At 45.3% G+C, this 21,721-nt stretch overlaps 1 protein-coding gene across 1 annotated transcript in view; it reads left to right on the top strand.

The window, feature by feature from the left end:
• The window catches only part of COG3 (component of oligomeric golgi complex 3), a 139,215-nt gene that overhangs the window by 26,310 nt on the left and 91,184 nt on the right, over positions 1–21,721 (top strand). Inside the window, exon 5 of the mRNA XM_086936236.1 lies at positions 6,494–6,569. Within this exon, the coding sequence (XP_086792362.1) occupies positions 6,494–6,569 (76 nt within the window). The remainder of the gene's footprint in view (positions 1–6,493; positions 6,570–21,721) is intronic.

Below are 21,721 nucleotides of genomic sequence, written 5' to 3'. Positions count from 1 at the left end.
GCTTAAAAGCAATAAGCGTCAATGGGCATTATCTGGTCACATTGGATCGGGGCAAAGTCAACAGTTCAGGCCGACCGGGATGGAGTGCAGGCCGGGTACAGGAGCCACGCACCATGCAGGCCCGGTGAAGAGAGTACCTTGATCTTGGTCACAACGAGATGGGGGGTGCAGACAAGTGATGTATTGATGTTAAACCTGCAGTCGAGCTGATGTGAAGTTTTTCTTCACAACGTGGTGGCGATACATTGGGTCCGTTGATCGAAGCGTCGGTTTCGAGTGTGGCTGTTCCGAAGGCGATGCGCCGGGTCAATCCACGGTGCAGGTGCGATGCGTCTATCTTCTCTGAGCAGTGGCATCGATGCATTGGTTCTGTAGCAGCCGGTTCCGGATGCAATGCACTGGTTCAGAGTCGATGCGCCGTTTCTATTCACTAAACACGCAGACTGGAGATGTGTCGTTTCACTGTCGCAAATATCTGGGTCCACGTCCAATGAATCAGGCACAAGAGTAGGGGTAGAGACTTTGATAGCCCTGAGTCTCAAGCACAGGAGACAAGCCAACAAGCACTTGGAGAGCACTTTGGTTGCAAGGCAGAGTCCAGCTGTCCTCAGCAGTGTTAGAGAGCAGCAGGCAGCAGGGCAGTACAGAAGAAAAGAAAACTTTCAAGCAGTCAGCAGTTCAGCAGAGTTGTAGGTCCAGAAGTGTCTGGTTCCGAGGAGTCACAGACCCAGTACTTATACCCAGTTGTGCCTGTGAAGTGGGGGTGACTTCAAAGAAGGATCTGTGAAGTGTACGGAGGTCTTGCTTCCCATCCCTGGCTCCAGACTATCAGTAGGGGTAATCAGCCCTTTGTGTGGGGACAGAACACTACCTATTCAGGTGCAAGTGTCAGCTCCTCCTTCCCTTCATGCCCAGGAAAGGCCATCAGAATGCAAATGAGTTCTCAGCTACACCTAATCTTCCTGTGTTTGTGGCTGTCTAGAGGAAATGCACAAAATTGAGCTGTCACCCACCCCAGACGTGTATTGGGGTCAGGCTGCAGGCACACAGAGCAGTAAGAGTAGGTAAATGTCCACTTTTGTCATGTAGTTCCTATAAATCTGAATAGGATCTGCATCTGCGTGTTTAGACAACATAAACTAAGGGATTGATGTTTAGACTGATTCCAGGCACCCCCAAAGGATATGTTAGTTTGTTAGACCAGCTAGCTCACAGTGCAATTATGAGCTCCTTTTACTAAGGAGTGAATAGCTTCTGTCAGCTATCGAACATAAAAACCCTGACCCCTTCAGGGATCGTGGAAACAGTACAGTACCTTTCACTCAATCACTCATGCTCACTCGGTGGGGACGTTTTCAATAAGTATTTATTGAACCAGCGTCATTCTAGTATAACATTTGTGTGCAGCAACAACCATTAGACATAAACATATGTATACGGTTATAAGCACCAACAGAGTAAAGAAAAGGTAGAATTCTACCATTGTGCTAAAACAATGAATAATTGCAGGCATGTAGATACCTAGCACCTATGTATGTGTATAGCCAAGAATCCCTTTAGGATAGAGCCGACCCCATTACCTGATGTGGGAGAGTGAAGGACTCCGTCTTGGTCTTGAGATGGACACCCCGCAAGTTGATGCTAGATCATTGCATGCTGGAGTGTCTGCGTGCAGGGACCTCAGCGTCTGGTGTCAGCATGGAAGTGTTTCTCCTCTGGTTTGCCCAGCGAAGATATATACCCAAAAGGTGCCCGCAGGGTTTCTCCCTAGATGTGTACTGTGGGCATGTCTGCCAAGGATGACGATGGCGGTGACCCTTATACATAGTTATTATGCAGAAGATAGTAATCCTGCTGTGATACTGAGAATCCTTATGCATAATAAATTAGACTAGATTTTGGAGAAAACCATACAACATTTATTCAGCACCCAACTAGGTAAACGGTCCGTGCCAGACTAATTATGTAGAACAATGGTAGGATAAATGTAGGTAAAGGGTCGTGCAACAACTTAGGCCTATAATGTGATACATTGGGGTTTATAACACTTGCTGAAAGTGGCATTTCTAAAATAGTAATATTAAATCCACCTTTACCAGCAGAGAGGATTTAACTTTACTATTCCAAATATATAAAACATGACAAAGCTGTTCCTTTCTGATCAGGAATTACAACGTAAATGTATTAAGGAATTGCCTATGACAGGAGTAGGCCTCTCTGTAGTGAAAAACAAATTTGGGTGTTTGTCACTACCAGGACATGCAAAATGTAAAAGTACATGCCTTACATTGTACTTACACATTATCATGCCCTTTGTTCGGCCTAGGGCCTACCTTTGGGATGACGAGTGTGCAATAAAAGGGGAGTTTAAGCCTTTGCAAAGTGTTTTAAATGCCAATAGAAGTTGCAGTAAGCTGCACATACACAACCTGAAGTGGCAGGCATGAGACCGGTTTGAAAGGCTACTTGTGTGTGTTATATGGTACATTAATGCTGGGCTAAGTCTTTCCTTGCCTCTGTGGTGGGAATGTGGTCACACTTTCATGGGCAGGTGGAGGGTCTTTATTTAATCTCGGTGTCACAGTAGTGACTCCCATGTGCCTCCATCCTGAAGTTCCTCTCTTACCACCAGGTGCCTCGACAACCGAGCTTAAAAAAATCCAGATGCAGCGTTGTCAGTTGTGGATATTTATGTGGCTGAAAACCCCCTCCCTCTTGTGCTTGGTCACTTTTTGTATTTTGTGCACTTCTCCCATGTGGGAACGGAAAAGAGGCTTTCCCATTTGCCTTAACTGTAGTAAACTGCATCGCTGATCACTGTTGCGCGTTCATAAGGAATCTATGATTCACTACCCAATACCCCAACCCTCTCATATTTTCCACATTATCAATAATTGTGTATGCAGTATGAAATGTAGATTTGATCAACACCACTATTTGGTGTGTTTCTATCGCTTTTGATGATCTGCTGAACTAATACAGAATATTGTACATAGTATCTCTAAATATTAGTACTTTTTATTTATTTCTTGCAATTTTGGAAGTGTATTCATGGAGTAATCTGTTAGGTTTGGCATAGTACCTAATTGGAGTGGATCAGGTAGAACTCAGAGAGCTCTTCACAGCTTCAAAGATGTGTTTATTGCCTTATGCAGTTTGTCAGCTTAGACTTTTGTGCTTTACTTGAAAAAAGTTTGATGCTAGGTTTTATGCCTAGTTTCGTTAACTATGCTTTTTTCGATCAGCAGATTTTTTCCCCACATACTTTGCCTTCTCTTGTCGATTTTACGAATGACATATATTTTTTATTTCTGTCCTTGCTAAAAGGAAAGCACAAGTACACTATTTTTGTTATGAACAATTGTTTAGATCAAAAAGCCCACCACATGTCAAGGGCCGATTGTTTGAACACAAACGGGATAAGAGGCATGGTACTTGAAAACCTCATAATGTATGCATATGTGCAGATTCGCAGACTTTGACAGGCATGACATCCCAGTACATAAGCGTGTTGAACGTTTCTCAAACAAAAATTAGGATTTTGATTTTCAAAAGTGTCTTTTCTTATAGCAGTTCACATCTACCCAGGCACTTCCCAACATATAATTTACACTCTTATTAATGTGGTATAAGATATTAAAGTTTGGGAAGGGCACCAACCAGTCAGTTATGTTTTGATGGATGTGCCAAAGGGTGTTGTTTGTAATCATTTATTTCCTGCTGAAGAAAACATTCACAAATTTCAAACTGTTTTTATGAATGCTATGCATGGCAGTTATTAGAAAAGAGTATCGTACACAGACATCTCCATAACACATGGTTATACACGGATTAGGTGGTTTGCAGGAATAGTGCAAGGATGTTTGGAGCTCCAGGCAAAATAACCATTTTGCTGCTAAAATGTCCTTATACGTTAATAAAAATCCAAGTATTTGGATGATGGAGAGAGTGGTGAAACTTTTCAGACACTCACCCCCAGTCACAGATCTGTGTTGAATCCATCATCATTCTTTAGCTCACTTCACCACCTCAGTTCAGACCCAGAAATATGCAAATCAGTCTTGACTGTGTGCCTAATGGGAACATTCCAGCCCGAACTTCCAAGCCAGGTCTTCCCTGGACCGGAAACAAGCATCCTGGGACCGGTTTCTGGGTACCAGACTTCATCAGCCAGGCTAGCTTGAGTCCAGTGGCAAAGTGAGCCAGTAAATACACGCTGGCCAAAACAGGGAAATTGTACTTGGCCTTCGTAGACCTCACAGCCGCCTTTGATTGCGTTGTACAAAATAGGCTATGGGGTGTTCTTAATGACTTAAAGGTTGATCCTGTTTTAATCCAGTTTTTAAAGCAGTTATACTCTGGAGCTACAGCAAAAGTCTGCCATGGAACAGAGGGTGAGTGTACGGCCCCATTCAAAGTTGAACGGGGTGTGAGGCAGGGGTGTGTCTTGGCACCTCTCCTGTTCTCACTTTACACTAATGCTTTGGAGCAGGAGTTGGTGTCACACACCAGGGATCCCACAACAGTAAATAAGCTACCTATATCGTCTTTACTTTACGCTGATGACGCTGTATTAATGGCCCGCACCCAGATTGGCCTGCAGAGGGTGCTTTCCTTTTATTCTAGTTTCATGGATAAGCTGGGTCTAAAATTGAATGCTAAAAAAAGTTTTGTTATGTTGTGCGGGAGGGGGGAAATTATGAAGAAAAGCTATTGGGCACGGGGGAACGAGGTGGATACAATCAATTTATTCAGCTATTCGGGCGTTCTCTTTGATAGATGCGGTTCTTGGGCTTCAGAAGTTAAAGCTAGGAGCCTACTTTTTATGAAGTCTACCGAGGCCCTAGTAAATTTTTCTAAATAAACTGGGGAAAAGGACGCCTGAAATTTTAATTAAAATGTATCAAGCGAAATGCGTGAGCATAGCTGTGTATGGGGCTGGCATTTGGGGCTTTCATGATAGCTTAATAATTCAACGTATAGAGAATGCTTTTCTAAGATTTGTTTTAGCAGTCCCAACTAGTGCCCCGGTTTTTATTTGTCATTCTGAGTTGGGGCTGGTCTATTTTGCCGATTTAATTAAGGCCCAACCTCCACTGCTGTGGCACAGAATCTGGTCTTCAGAGAGTACGGGTCTCAATAGGGAAATATTAAGAGACGCAATGACCCTAGAAAATGTCTACAATATTTTATGGTTAAAATACATCAAAAATGTTATGCACGACATTGGTCACCCGGAATATTACACTACTCCTGATAATGAGGTCTATCAATCGCAAGGAGTTTTTAAAAGTTTGTATGAACCACCTGGCAGAAATCAGGTTAACCCTTGACATTGACAAACCCACGGTGGTTATACACCAAATCATTAACATTACGTGTGATATCCAACCCTACATGCTACATGTAACGGACGGGTATGAAAGATCTCTATTGACTAGATTTAGATTCGGGACCTTCCACCGTTTGATTTCCCTCCCGGTTATTAATGACTGGTCAAAGGAACCTCGCAGCTGCCCTTGTGATAACACTTCCCTGCAGAGTACCATACATGCAATTTTGTTCTGCAAGTATTACAGTATTGAAAGACGCAGATGGATAATACCCCTACTCAAACAGGGAGGATGGAGGCATTGTCGCTCAGCCTTTATGCACTTACAGATGCTGGGCAACTTTTATTGTATTGGCTCAATGGTGGAATACTTAAAGAGTGTGATGAGGGCCAGGAAATCCCTTGATAATTGAATCAATAGAGTTCTAATGTGATGGTCCTTTGTACTGTCAACTGGATTAATTAGATCTGTCACAGACAACTATAAAACTATTGCATTTGCACTTTATAACTGTCTGGTCAATCTCCAGCGATAACTATGTGTTAATGAATCTTCTTGTTTTTAATGTTGATGTTGTACCTATTTTTATATTTATGCTTTTATGATTTTAAGGCTTAAAATCGAATAAAGCTCGTTTCTGATTCTGATTCTGTATAATATATCCTAAAACTGGAAATAGGTTTGGGCGTGGGTTTGATGTCTATAGAAACTGCTGACAGAGGGCAGTGAAGATAGAAGAGTTCACAACACTGAACCCTATTAGAAATTCTTTTCATGTAGAACCTTGAACCTCTGTTCTGAACAAACTCTATGCAGCTAAGGGTTGTTGAAGAAGGTTTGTTTCTTTTGTGGTGCATTTCACGATGGACGCTCGTTTTCCTCTCATTTATTAGTTTGCTCTAATTTTGACACTGTTCGGTTTTTATAGTAGTCACTTTTGTGTTATTATACATGATTTGTCAAACACATAAATGTGGATAGAAGACATCACAACATGGTTTGGAGACCTTGAAATACATAAGATAGTGCAACTGAGGTGATGAATATCTGGGCCCAATATATAGAAATAAATATTGAAAATAAGTATTCCTTGAATTTGTAGTATAACAAGTTTTTGAAAAAAGTCTTGACTATTGTAATCCTGATTGTTCTGTCTGCAGGTCACTGCCCTCAAGACAATGGTCAGTCAGGGGGGCCCGAAGTACACCCTTTCACAGCAGCCATGGGCACAGCCAGGTATAAACATTTATCTAAGTTGTAAGAAATGTATATCATTATCCAGAATATTCCGTGTTCATTTCCTGCCAACAGTGATTCCTCCCATCGCTGTATTGTCACTAACTTTGATCACTGCTAGTCTCTTCTGCTATCTCTTACAAGTATTTTCACAAATTAATTGCTTCTACTAGTCTCTTTGACCTTGCTTCTCAGTCCCCAGCACAACGATTTCATTCGGTTCCCTATAATCTGGCTGATTGCTAGACTATTATCCCAAACCCACTCCTGTTCTCTGTTCCCTAAATTCCCCAAAGACTTCTCTTTGTTGTGCATCACAGCCATCCGTTCTGTGTTACCTTTCATTTGATAGTCTTATTCCCTCACTCTCTCCACTTGCCTGAGCTCCTACAACAATTTTATTTTAGTTGTGTTTCCTGTCAAGGCACTTACTTTCAAAACCAATTGTTAGAAATGTGGGTTACTAGTTTGCAGTGGCTTGTACCCCGTACAAGTAGATACACTTCCTTCTAGTCAGGGTAAGGGGATTATTACACACCAAAGATAACCCCTGCTCATCCCCTTGGTAGCTTGGCATGAGCAGTCAGACTTATCCCAGAGGCAATGTGGAAAGCATTTGTACATAAAACACACTACAACATGGTGAAAACCCTACAAATGGACACCACACCAGTTTAGAAAAATAACCAATCTTTATCGAATACTTATACCCCTTTATGCCTTTGAAGAAGGCTTACTTCAAAGGATAGTCTTTTTAGTGCACAGATCCTGAATTCCCCTGACCTCGCTCCAGACACTGTACAGAGGGGTGCAGACAGCATTGTGAGAGGGCAGGTACAGCCCTATTCAGATGTCAGTAACAACTCAGGAAGGCCTATCAGCCCGGTGATGGGCAATCTTGATATGCCAGGCACATCTCAGCTTTCTTTGTGTGACTGTCCAGAGTGAATGCACAAACCGCCCAACTGTCAGTCTAAACAACACATGGATTCCACATGCAGGCAGAGGCACAATATAGCAAAGCAAGAAAAGGCCCATTTTCTAAAAGTGGCATTTTCAAACACACAATCTAAAAAACACCTTCATAGAAAGATGTGTTTTTTAATTCTGGGTTCAGGGAACCCAAACTCCAAATCTCCATCTCTTCCCAATTAAAAGTTACACTTTTAAAGTGTTAGACGGCAGCTCCACTGATAACCTATGGGAGAGACAGTCCTTGCAATAGTGGAAAACAAAATTAGCAGTATTTCATTCACTCTCAGAACATGCAAAACCACACACTACATGTGCTTACCTTTCACATACACTGCACCCTGTCCATAGGGCTAACGTCGGCCAACCTTAGGGGTGCCTAACATGTAGTAAAATGGAAGGTTATGGGTTGCCAGGTCGATATGTCAGTTTAGAACTGCACTTGCAAGCACTGCAGTGGCAGGCCTGAGAAATGTTTGCAGGGCTACTCATGTGGGTGGCACAATCAGTGCTGCAGGCCCACTATTAGCATTTGATTTACAGGTCCTGGCACACTCAGTGCAGTTTAATTACCTGTAAATCAAATAGCCCAATCATGGGTAACTAATCATAATCACAATTTACACAGGGAGCACTTGCATGTTATCACTGATCAGCAGTGGTAAAGGGCCCAGAGTTCAAAAACCAGAAAAAAACAAGTCCAGCATACAGTAAAAAATACAAGGCATAGAGGCAAAACGGCAGGGGAAACCACACCAAGAATGCCAGGTCTAACACCAGTTATTCCTCCCATTTTCTATAAGCCACTTTATTTTTGTTTAGAACCCATACTATACTCCCTAAAAGTGGACTATGCAATTTATAATCTGCTCATTCCTTTCTACTCCAATTAGAATGCATTTATTCCACAATGTATTTCTTTACTTTCAGCAACAATGCTATTTGAAATGAATGTATGTTATTCTTAAATAGCCACAGTACCTTCTCAGTAAATGCTCTTGATGAAGAAAACTAGTCTTTTTAATTAACGTGAAGTAAAATTTCTTTTTTTCAACATTTTAGAAAGGCTAGTATAGTTAAATATATTCTGCAGTTGAGAAAGTATAACCTAATATACCGACTGGAAAACAAGATAAGTTATGGTTAGGGATCAAAGCCAGGTTAGAACAGCAGTTTAGTACTTGCACAACAGCCATTTAAATCGTAACTCATGCACCAAATGCTATGCTCGGGGCCTCGTACATGATATGGCAGATTCAATTGCAAATGTCTGAGGTTACATATATTAGCCCTGCCTTAATATTGGGGACACTTACCTGTCAGCAGCTTTGCCACCACCGAGTCCTTCGGCACCTTGCCGCCACTGCCGCAATTCCCGGGACCACAACACCCGGCAGCACCTGCGGCGCACACGCCGCCTCCGCGTCCAGCAAGAGCCAGGAGGCCCTTATAAGGCTTACAGGGCTCCGGTGGAGCGGGAGCTCTGCCTTAATATATGGCACACTTACCTGTCAGCAGCTTTGCCGCCGCCGCCACTGAGTCCTTCGGCACCTTGCCGCCACTGCCACCGTTCCCGGGACCACAACACCTGGCAGCACCTGCGGCGCGCATGCCACCTTCGCATCCAGCAAGCGACAGGAGGCGCTTATAAGGCTCACAAGGCTCCGGTGGAGCGGGAGCCCTGCCTTAATATTGGGGACACTTACCTGTCAACAGCTTTGCCGCCACCGCCACTGAGTCCTTCGGCACCTTGCCGCCACTGCCGCCATTCCCGGGACCACAACACCCGGCAGCACCTGTGGTGCGCACGCCACGTTCGCGTTCAGCAAGCGCCAGGAGGCGCTTATATGTATGTATGTATGTATTTGTATACTTATATAGCGCTGCACTGCCACCCAGAGGGTATCCTGGCGCTTTGACTCAGCAAGCCGAACCACCGATGCAGAGCTCATACTACTCTTGGAAACAGATGGGTTTTCAGCCCTTTTTTGAATGCTAAGAATTCACCCTGACTCCTTAGCAAGAGCGGAAGAGAGTTCCAGAGTCTAGCGGCCGCAAAGCTGAACAACCGACCTCCCATCCTTATCCTCTGAACTCTGGGGACCGTCACCAGACATGCAGAGGAGGAGCGTAAGCTCCGAGATGTGGAATACCAAGAGAATAAGTTCTGCAGCAAGACTGGTTCCTGTCCATGTGCAGCTCTAAAAACCAGACAGGATGCTTTAAAAAGGATCCGCTGATGAACAGGCAGCCAGTGTAGATCCTGTAATGCCATGGTGGAAGAGGCAGCGTGCGGTCGAGAAAGTGCCAGCTTAGCTGCCATATTTTGGACCCGCTGCAGCATACCCACCAGCGTTCTAGGCGCCTCCAGAAGCAGTGCGTTGCAGTAATCCAATCTGCTTAGGATTATACCCCGCACTACCTCTGGCCTAGCCTGCGCTAGGAGTAGTGGTAGGACTTTGCGCAACATCCGAAGCAGCATCATGCAAGTGGCTACGGTTTTGTTAACGAAAAGGTCCAGTTGTAGGTTGGGGCCAAACTTGACCCCCAAATTTCGAGCAGACTCTGCTGCAGTCACTGCCCCGGAAAAAGAAGAGGGCCGCGGGAGGCTTACAGGGCTCCCGCGTCACGAATTGCGCGCTGGCATCACCGGGCGAAGCCCGGGCCAAGGGCGGGCCCGTCTAAGCCCGTCCGAGCCAGCCAGAGGCAGGGCAGGGCCACCCCCTTTCCATCTTCAGTTGGGTAGCAGTTTCTGACACAGATACTCTATTTGAAGGTATTCTTTCTGGAACTGTTACTGGAACTTCTCATGATTTGCCTGTGAGTTGCCTATTTGGCGCAGGAGTGATCATACATCTGCACATTTACGTACTGTGGCCTTACTGACTTTGGGGAAACCATCACAAGCCGTGAGGGAAACGGCCAGCGAGCACAGCGAGCACAGGTTGCCAGCTCTCAGCACCCTAGCGCTCCAGCGCCCTGCCACAGCCGTGAGGGAAACGGCTAAGCGCTACCTGACAAACTACAACTCCCAGGTGCCCCGGCGGCGGGAGTGACGCCGCACGAGCGCCGGAGGCGCTTCAAAGAACGGAGCGCCCAGAGCTCCGGCGGGAAACCATCACAAGCCGTGAGGGAAACGGCCAACGAGCACAGCGAGCACAGGTTGCCAGCGCTCAGCACCCTAGCGCTCCAGCGCCCTGCCACAGCCGTGAGGGAAACGGCTAAGCGCTACCTGACAAACTACAACTCCCAGGTGCCCCGGCGGCGGGAGTGACGCCGCACGAGCGCCGGAGGCGCTTCAAAGAACGGAGCGCCCAGAGCTCCGGCGGGAAACCATCACAAGCCGTGAGGGAAACGGCCAGCGAGCACAGCGAGCACAGGTTGCCAGCGCTCAGCACCCTAGCGCTCCAGCGCCCTGCCACAGCCGTGAGGGAAACGGCTAAGCGCTACCTGACAAACTACAACTCCCAGGTGCCCCGGCGGCGGGAGTGACGCCGCACGAGCGCCCGAGGCGCTTCAAAGAACGGAGCGCCCAGAGCTCCGGCGGGAAACCATCACAAGCCGTGAGGGAAACGGCCAGCGAGCACAGCGAGTACAGGTTGCCAGCGCTCAGCACCCTAGCGCTCCAGCGCCCTGCCACAGCCGTGAGGGAAAGGGCTAAGCGCTACCTGACAAACTACAACTCCCAGGTGCCCCGGCGGCGGGAGTGACGCCGCACGAGCGCCGGAGGCGCTTCAAAGAACGGAGCGCCCAGAGCTCCGGCGGGAAACCATCACAAGCCGTGAGGGAAACGGCCAGCGAGCACAGGTTGCCAGCGCTCAGCACCCTAGCGCTCCAGCGCCCTGCCACAGCCGTGAGGGAAACGGCTAAGCGCTACCTGACAAACTACAACTCCCAGGTGCCCCGGCGGCGGGAGTGACGCCGCACGAGCGTCGGAGGCGCTTCAAAGAACGGAACGCCCCTCGCACCCGCGAGGAGCGCGCGCGGGAGCCGCCCGGGAGAAGCCCGGGACAAGGGCGGGCCGTCTAAGGACGACCAGGGACGGGACGGGCCACGTCTCTTTCATCATGGGTAAGCGGAAATTGGCTACAGCGGCGGCAGGCGAGGGTAATGCGAAGGTACCTAAATACACCACCAGCATTATCACTTATCTAACATCTAAGGTGGGAGAATTGTCTACGCAGATCGCTGAGTCAGAGCGTGAGCTGGGGCTTGCTTCCAGCCCTGGGGCTGCCAATTCATCTAATGTATCTGCCTCTACATTAAACTGTATCCCGTTGGAGCCACGGGTCATTATCGAGTCATGTAGACCTACTTTGCCTCAATCTGCCACAGTTCTTCCGTTCCCGGCTTTGCCCGAAACTGTGATACCAACATTTCCATTGAACACGGGGGGTGCTGAAAGGCCGGCAGTTAGTCAGTCTGGTCTTCAACAGCCAATTTATGTAACTGAGGAATGTATCTCGGCCCTACTAGAAAAACTGTTCACAGAAAGACTGGAATCTGCCTTGGTCCAGATTGCCTCTGACATTAACGAGACTTTGAAGGATTGTGTTAAGAACCTTATGGCTAAATGTGATCGTATTAACGATGCTCTCATTTCCCGGCCTCCACCCCCTTGTACATCCACACCATCTCTCCCAGTGGTTGTGCAGGTGTCTGCCCCTAAGGGTGGGGGTCAACCCACAACTAGGTTGGCTAGCCCCCCTATAGTTAACATTGATAACCCTGTTCACAAAAAAGGGAAAGTGGATAATGGAATATACATTCCCTCAACGGAGGCTGCCCTCCAAGTAATTACCCCCGCAAACCCAAGAAACCAGCAGGAGGCTGTGGTAAAAAGGGTACCCCCAGTAAATTTACCGCCAGAGGCAACACCCTTTGTCGCAATTCTAGTTAACGTGCCAAAACTCAAAGAGGGGGAGGTGGAACAACATGATACCCTTCTTAGGCATGTAAAAAAATGGTGTAATGCTAATTGCACAGGAGAAAGCAATATTGCTGACAATATTCTGACAAGCAGAAGGGTTAACTGGGTGGGCACAAGTAAGAAAAAGGCATTGGGAGACTGTGTCATTGTTAATTTCAAATCCAGAAACGTCGCTTGTCTACTCTTTTGGGATGATTCCCCTTTGGACCCTGTAAGCAAAGGTGTCCGGGCTATGCCTCTTGGCTTTTTTTATCCCCGAACTCATAGTTTGAGAGGTGTAGAGAACAATATGACATACCCTATTGAAAAATCCTGGGCGGAGGATAAACTTATTTAATCAGTGGTAACTAATGATTGGGTGACTAAGCCAACTAAGGGGTTTGGGTTACTTAATGCTGAGAGGAGCTTTCTCACAAACGATTTATTATTGTCAAATAGGTTTGCGGCCCTCACTGATAGAATGGATACTGAATGACTAGTGTCCGCACATGAAAACCCGACTGCCCCATGTTTAGGTTCTGCAGAGGCCAACACACCTGAGGCCATGGCCAAAACTGTTACAGATGCCCAACTATTAGTGGGCGAAGGGCACATCAGGTTATTATCTTGGAATATTGCGGTCCTACGGGCAAAGCAGGACGACCCTATCTGGATACAACAACTGAAGGATCATGACATAGTTGCCTTGCAAGAAACTTGGTCACAAATAAGGGGTTCTGGCTAGATGGTTATATCTCTTTTTTTGTTGTTGCCCAGAGCTCCATGGCGGGAAGGGACAGAGGGGGCCTGTTATTGCTTGTCTCAATTAAATTGGCAGGGAAGGTCAGAGAAATACCCAGTTCATCTCCTTCCTTCCAGTTGGTGGAAATTTGTTTGTTAGACAAGAATAAGATCTTGTTCATAAATTGTTATAACTCAACCCAAGGGGGGGCCCCCAATGCTGTTTTAGATGGCCTATCGGCCTTTTTAACGAACTATATGTCAAATCAAACCACTTTTGTCCAGCTAATTATGATGGGTGATTTTAATGTACACTTATGTAAGTTTCATTGCCACATTGTAGATGATACCGGCCCAGACCACACATCATTGCCTCATTTTGAACATAGCCCCAAGGGCGTGGCAATGGAAACTCTGTTATCATCCAACGATTTATATGAGCCAGGGTTTGAAGACCACACAACTCGGGTGCCGACGTATAACGCGAGGGGTAGCGAATCAATCATTGATTATTTCTTTATGTCCCCGGGGCTCTTACGTTATGTTTTGTTTTACAATGCTTTTGTAAGTGGGTACAGTGACCATAATCCGGTGCTGCTGGTTTTGGATACTCGCTCTGGTTTATGTAAAGGGGAACAAATGACTAGCTCTGCAAGGGACGTAAGGAGTAGTGACCAGGGAAGGCGCCTGAAATGGTGCAAGGTATGTCCGGAGGACCTTCATGGCCAAATTGAACGACATATGGCAGTAGAAATTGAGAAATGTCGGGATGGAGTGAGTAGGGGGGGGGGATGTTGTTGGTGCCTTTGAAGCTATCTGTACAAGAATAGATAAAGAGCTTACAGCAAAACCTAGGAGGGGCCCTGCCCCAGTGTTTAGGTGGTTTGACCACACTTGTTCAAAGGCTCACTCGGCTCTGCTGAGGGCACTCAAACAATCGCCCAGAAATAGGTCCCTGGTGGCACAGTTGAGAAGAGAATATGCTATGGCGGTTAAATTACGGAAAAAAGCCATTAAAGATGAAGCCTGGGATTCTTTAATGGATTCCACAACTCTCGATCAAAGCTCCAAATTCTGGGCCATAATTAATAATCCCTTGTTTGCTAACACCAATAACTCGGACCTTGATATAAATATCCCGGAAGCAGTCTGGATAAACCATTTCTCCCATATATATGGCTCAAATGATACAGTGGAGGTTTTTGCAATACCATACTCCTTATCCTACCCCACCAAGCTAACTTTTAGTAAATCAGAAGTAGAGTTGGCAATTCTGGGCTCTGCTGCCAACAAGGCTCCGGGACCGGATGGGGTACCACTGGACCTCTACAAAAGCAAACCTGAGCTGTGGGCGGAGATCCTGGCTAATGTTTTCAATTGTGTACATGAGGGGGGCTTCCCAAAAACCTGGGCATGTTCAACTATAGTACCCATTTTTAAAAAGGGCCAAAGAAGTGACCCCAAGTGTTTTCGTCCAATCTCTTTATTGGATTCTTCGATGAAGATATTGGGCAAGGTCCTGTTAGCAAGAATTAATACCTGGTCCCTAGAGAATGACATCCTAGCAGAAACCCAGTATGGGTTTCGTGCAGGCAGAGGGACAGAGGATCAATGCCTCAATCTTCATCTGATAATCTCGAAATACACTATTGCTAAGAAGGGTTCAATTTTTGTTGCGTTTATGGACCTGTCCACAGCTTTTGATTTAGTTAATAGAGCTCGGCTGTGGACCATGTTATTAAATTTGGGTCTGGATCCACCCCTTGTATATTTTTTGGCTGAACTACATAAGGATCTAAAAGCCTCTATTAGGATGGATCAAGAGGGGAATTGTACAGCCTGGTTCAAATCGAGCAGGGGGGTGCGGCAGGGCTGCATTCTTGCTCCCATGCTGTTCACCCTCTATATAAATTCACTTGAGGAAACTCTTTTAAATACCACCTTGGACATTCCGCGTGCAGGGGAGACTAGAATTCCCGTTCTACTGTACGCGGATGACGCAGCCTTGATAGCGCGTACGCCCATTGGTTTACAAAGACTTTTAAATGGTTTTAATGATTTTATGTCTTCACTGGACTTAGTGATAAATAACTCTAAATCGCACGTCATGACTTTTGGGACTGTTAAAAATAACTCTAAACAGTTCTAGTGCAATGGTGACGTGATCACTAACGTCAAAACTTTTACTTATTTGGGTGTGATTTTTGACTCCAGAGGAAGCTGGGTTCCCCAAATCACAGCTAAAACTAAAGCAGTTAGGAGTTCGGCTAACGCCATTTTAAGCTTTTCCAGGAGACTGGGCGGGAAGCCAACTGGTGCTTTATTAAACATCTACAGGGCGAAATCTGTGGCAATAGCCAGGTATGGTTCAGGTTTGTGGGGGTATGTGAACGGTGAGTCGATCCAGAGGGAAGAAAATAAGTTTCTTCGATCAATATTAGGGTTACCTCAGTCCACAGCCACGTTTTCAGTCCACCAGGAACTTGGTCTAGGGTACATTTCTGACACCCTTCTTATGGCCCCAATTTTGTTATGGATAAGGACCTGGACTAACACCAATCTAGGCCTGAACCATAACATTTTGGTGGACTCTCTAAAATTGGATAATTTCAATAAAATAGTTTGGCTTTCTTATATTCAGAAATGTTCTTTGGTTCTTGGACGTCCCGATATTTTTTCGGCCCCCCAAGACCTAAGGAAATCTGATTTGGATTGGGTTAAGCTCAACTTTATTAAAGTTAAAAATATGGAGAGGGAGGAACGACAACTGACCAAAACCACGGTCAGAGCTCATTATCTGACCATCACTTCCCTCTCTATACAACCATACCTTACCACTGTTAACATCCCCTTTCACAGGTGGCTTCTGGTTAAACTCCGGTTTAACCAGATTTATATGGTGCTCTGTGATAGTCAATGCTGGTATAGGGAGGAGGACGCCCCTGTCTGTAACTGTGATAACTTTTCAGTACAAGACAATATGCACTTTATGTTGTTTTGTCATTTCTTTACTGTGCCCAGGCAGAAATACCTGGTTCCATTATTGAAGGATAAAACCTTCCAACAGGCAAAACCAGCCCTCCTGTATCTTCAACTTTTGGATTCTGCTTTGGCTATGTTTAGCGTGGCCAATTACCTTGTTGCTGCAGTTAGGGTCAGGAGGAAAAGACTTAAAATTTAATACCTGGGTTTTTGGATGGAAGGCAAAATTGGATAATGTTTTGTGTATTTGTAATTTGCTAAAAGCGTAATATGTACTCCTATTTTTAGCTGTATTTTTAAGTATGATTCATATGTTTTTAATTGATGCTTTTTAACTTTTTAATAGTGTGAATCTGTAAATAGTACTGACTCAATGAATTTGTATTTTCTCAAGTTGTAATACTGTCACCTCTATATGAATGTAGTATGCTTTTATGATTTTTAACTAAATCGAATAAAGTGGTTTTTGACTTGACTTGACACAGATACTCTATTTGAAGGTATTCTTTCTGGAACTGTTACTTCTCATGATTTGCCTGTGAGTTGCCTATTTGGCGCAGGAGTGATCATACATCTGCACATTTACGTACTGTGGCCTTACTGACTTTGGGATGAGCTGTATGGCCTTGAGACTTGGGGAGTTACTTTTCTCCGTTATTTTCATGCCCTGTCACGCATATTTACCAATAGCGTACTTGATATTCTAACTGTGTTTGTTAACCTGTATCAGTCCAGTGTTAACCGCTTCTGTTTTTTAACTGTCTGAGAACTCCCATTTAAAAATGAGTAGGCGGAAAAATACAGTGGGGAAAGGAGTAGTTGAAACTTTAGACGCTTTCTTATCCAGTGCAGAGTCTGTCCTTAATAATGAAATCTTGATAACGGAGCACAGGCTATCCCTAGAACCTTCGATCTCTTATGGTAGGCTCTCCCTTACTCCTGCTATCCCTGATGCCTTGACCCCACCTAACCAGGAGCAACCACTGGAACAGCATAGTCAATTACCAATGGTAGACCCTACACAGTTGAATGACACAGCTCCATCTATGATATTGGAGCAGGAATCGACCCCAGCACCACAAATAGTTAGAACAAGAGCACAAAAATAAAAGCAAAACCCATTTGCCCTGCCAATCCACCAGTGGTAATTAAGCAAACTCGGGGGCTAGGCAGTCTGTGATGGGCAGCCCAGGGAGGAATAGGGTAGGGGTGATATTAATTCTGCAAATCCAAAGACCCAGATTTATGCCAGGACAGGGACAACACCTGTGGGCTATCTAGAGGGGAACTACTGGGGGAGGCTATAAACTATGCTGACCACCTTAATAGAAAGACCTCTAAATCAGAAAATAGTTATGCTCGAAGCCAGGCTGTCTAACATAGAAACGCTGATAGCAAAATCTTCTCCGGATAGTGTAATTGTAAATCAAATGAGGCCCAATACTCAAGTCAACAATGTAAGAGCTATATCGGGGCTGGACAGAGACAGGGGAGCTGTTGCTGCGAATTTAATTATCAATAGCAGGGCTCCAGATAATAACCGATCGGACAGTCGCGAGCCAGCAAATACTAACCTCCCAGACCCTAGACAGGTTACATCCTGCAAAACTGGACCTCCCAGGCTGCAAAAGGATAAGGGCTTAGAGGTGAAGTCTCCCCAGGTAGCCAGTCTCCCTATCATTGATCTTCCCACTGAATCTACCCCATATGTAGCAATTCTGGGGTATGTGCCACCTCTTCCACCAGGGAAAAGCGAAAATTACGAGCAACTACTAAACAAAATAAGAGACTGGTTTACACAGAACACTATATTCGGTGCGAATATATCTAATAACATAATTATGGCACGCAGGGTGAACTGTATCGGGAATTCATATAAACAAGGGACTGGGGATTGTATTATTATTAATTTTGATAACCCCCATACTGCAAGGTGTATCTTTTCAAGGACTACAGTCTTTCCCTACCAGTGAGTTCTGCAATTAGAATTCTACCCTTGGGTTTCTTCTACAAGCCATCTATTCGTAGGGACACATTGGAAGTAGCCTATGGTGAGCAACAATTTGAAGATGCTAGAATTAGATCTGTACCCATTTACCCACGTAACGCTCCTGTTCAACTCTACCCATTGATGGACAGACACTCTGGAATGGACTATAGCCTGATCTTTAACAATACATTTGACACCTTGTCGGGCATGGAGGATTGTGATTGACTGCGGAATCCCGCTTGTGTCGGGCTGGAGCCGGCGGCTGCTGTACCACAGGATCTTAGTGTTGTAGCGGCAGGGCCTCCTAGGGGTTGTTTAAACAATATTTTTATTCTGGAACATAGCAGGCTTGGCGGCCAGGTTTCAGGACCCTAGATGGATAGATTGCGTAAAGCAATTTTTGATAATTTGTCTACGGGAAACTTGGTCAGTAGACTGCGACCTCTTTCTGGAAGGCTATAAAGCCTTTTTTGTCCCAGATAAACCCTCTTTAAGGGGGAGACCAAAAGGCGGTTTGGTAATTTACATCTGTGAAAACAACATGTAAAGTGCAGGCTGTACCAAATACACACCCTGGAATTCAAGTATTAATGATACAAAAGGGGGTTATTAGTTTGGGATTGGTTAATTTTTCTAGCGCTGTTGTCTCTCTGTATGAGTCTAGCAATGTAATCGCCCTTGGTGATGTAATAACGCAATCCCTGAGTCAAAGTTTACCCAGCCTCATGATCGCCGGTGATTTTAATATACATCCCTGTGATGAGCCATCAACGTCTTGTATCTCTGACATGGGCTGTCCCCATATGCATGGCTTCCACTATGAACATACTATTGAAGGGGAGTTATTAAACACTTTGATTAATGATCTTGATCTGATGACAACGATGGCCCTAATAGACCCTCGTACAACTTTAACTGTTTCAACGTTTAAGGGACATAGGAACGGATCATTTATTAACTATGTCTTAATTGCATCTTCCCTACAATTTTCAGTAAGCTCCTTTAAGATCACAGAGAGTGAATTCAGTGATCATAACCCCATAACACTCTATGGGACTGGTCCCCTTGTCGAACAAATAGGGGCTGCACCAAAACTAGGTTCAATGAGACTTACTGATGGAATGCGCAGATTAAAGTGGTCGCAGGTGACCCCTGTATCAATCGCTGATAGAATTAAAACTGTATGTGCTGAGGAACTAACTGTGGGAACCACAGAACGGTCCTCATCAAGGTGGGTGCTGGATGCTTTTAAATCTATTACTGAAAAGGTTGCAGGGATGTTATCTGTCCCAGCAAAAGGTCAAACTCTGGTCGGTCCTAGATGGTTCGACACTCATTGCTCTAAAGCAGCGAGGAGGCTTAGGGAAGCCCTGGCACTAAAACCAAGAGGTTCGTAAGAGATCCCTGAAGGATGAGGCATGGAGGGAGCTGTTGGACACTAACACCCTCCGAAACAGCGCGAAATTCTGGAGTGTTGTAAACAAACCTTTGTTTGCCCAGGACGGGGAGGGGTGCTTGATTGTCATATACCAGAGGAGGAGTGGGAATCCCACTTCAAACTTAAGTTTGATTGTCCCTCTGTGCAAAATCAAGGAACTTATCATGGTACTCAGGAGGGGGTACTAAGATTTGAGAGCGGTGAGATCCTATTAGGCATAACAGGCCTAACCACTGAAAAGGCACTGGGCCCTGATGGGATCCCCCCAGACCTGTTCAAGTCAGACCCCACCTTCTGGGCCCCGATATTCGATTCCGTTTTTAATGCGGCGGCACTGCATGGATGCCCTCAGTCTTGGGCCACCTCCACTATAATCCTTGTTTTTAAGGCAGTCCAAACTGTTATAGACCTATATCCCTTATTGACTCAGTGGTAAAAGTGATGGGTAGGGTCCTCTTGCAAAGAATATCATCTTGGGCCGGGGATAATATGATACTGTCGGAAGCCCAATACAGGTTTTGACAGGGAAGGTACACAGTTGCCCAGTGCCTCAACCTCTTCCTGATTTTGAGCAAATATACAGTTGTTCGTTCAGGGACCATTCACCTTGCCTTCATGGATTTGTCCTCAGCTTTTGATTGCGTAAATAGGAATAAGCTATGGCAGTCCATGAAGGCAATGGGTGTGGAGACTAGTATTGTAAAGTTTCTTGAGGGTCTACACAAGTCAATAAAAGCTAATGTTAGGTTTTCTCAAGACCTGCCGTTCACAAGGGATTTAACATAAAGAAGGGAGTCCGGCAAGGCTGTATACTGGCTCCCTTCCTATTTAATTTTTACATTAATGAACTGGACAGCGTTTTACAGGTTTTAGGGGCTGATTGTCCTAGGGTAGGTAGGCGAGGGATTCCTGTCCTGTTATATGCAGACGATGCTGTACTCATATCCAGGACAGAAAGGGGTTTACAATCACTCTTACCGCCTTTTCTGACTTTGTCAGATAGGGACCTGGCAATCAATAACTCCAAATCGTATGTTATGCAGGTGGGGCAGCCGGTAAAGAAAAAGTTTCAATTCTGAGTGGGAGACTCTAAAATCCCCCTCACAAATGTGTTTTCATACCTAAGTGTCCTCTTCGATAACAAGCTTAACTGGGGCCCATTGATAGGGAAAATAGGGGGATGGTCAGAGGGTGAATGCAGCGATCTTTTTGCTTCCAAATTGGGGAAGAACCCCATCAAAGCGATGCTGCAGGTATACCAGGCTAAAAGCCTGGCCTTCACCTCTTATGGTAGCGAAATATGGGGTTATATGGCGGGGGAATCCCTTCAAATATCGGAAAATGATTTTCTGAAACGGCTTTTTGTGTGTTCTTCGTGGCACATCCAATTTAGCGGTCCATGAGGAACTAGGGGTCCCGTACATAAATGATGCACTCTCCCTGCGCCCACTGACCTATTGGCCGAAGTGTTGGTTGAATCCAGACCTTCCCCTGACCCATATGATTATAAAAGATTGTATGACGCTTGACAACTCATCCCGAATTTTATGGCTGAGTTATATCAAGGAAAATTTGGGCAGGTTAGGGCGGGAAGATATATTCTCCGATCCTAAATGCATTAGTTGTGGAGGAAATTAAAACCGCCTTTCTGGCAGGTAGGCATCTGGATGGAGTGGCAAGGGAGGTACAGAAACCAAGAGTGCGTACATATATAATGCTCAAAACAACCCCAAGAGTAGAGCCGTATCTCCTGTCTACGCACAAAAAATTCCTCCTAACCAGGTTTCTGCTGAATCTTTTTCATCTATTGCTTGCCAGACCCAAATGTTTTATTACTAGTAATTCGGTAGCTCCCTGCGGCGGCGACGGAGAGTCTCTGCAGGATAGGCTGGATTTTATGGTTTTTTTGAAAACTGTATGAATTTCATCGTAAATGCTATCTGGTTCCTCTTTTAAAAATATTGAAATTTAGGCAGGTTCGCCCAGCATTAGTCTATCTCCAACTCTTGAAAGAAGATTGTTTACTTTTTATTGTGGGCTTTTTAAAAGCAACCATCAAATGTAGACACGTTATGTACCAGTAATGAGTGTTCCCCTGGTTCCTCTCTTTTTTAATCTTA

This window comes from Lissotriton vulgaris, chromosome 8 (genome assembly GCF_964263255.1).
Source record: "Lissotriton vulgaris chromosome 8, aLisVul1.2, whole genome shotgun sequence".
NCBI classification, from domain to species: domain Eukaryota; kingdom Metazoa; phylum Chordata; class Amphibia; order Caudata; family Salamandridae; genus Lissotriton; species Lissotriton vulgaris.
This window is presented reverse-complemented; position numbering and strand designations above follow the sequence as displayed.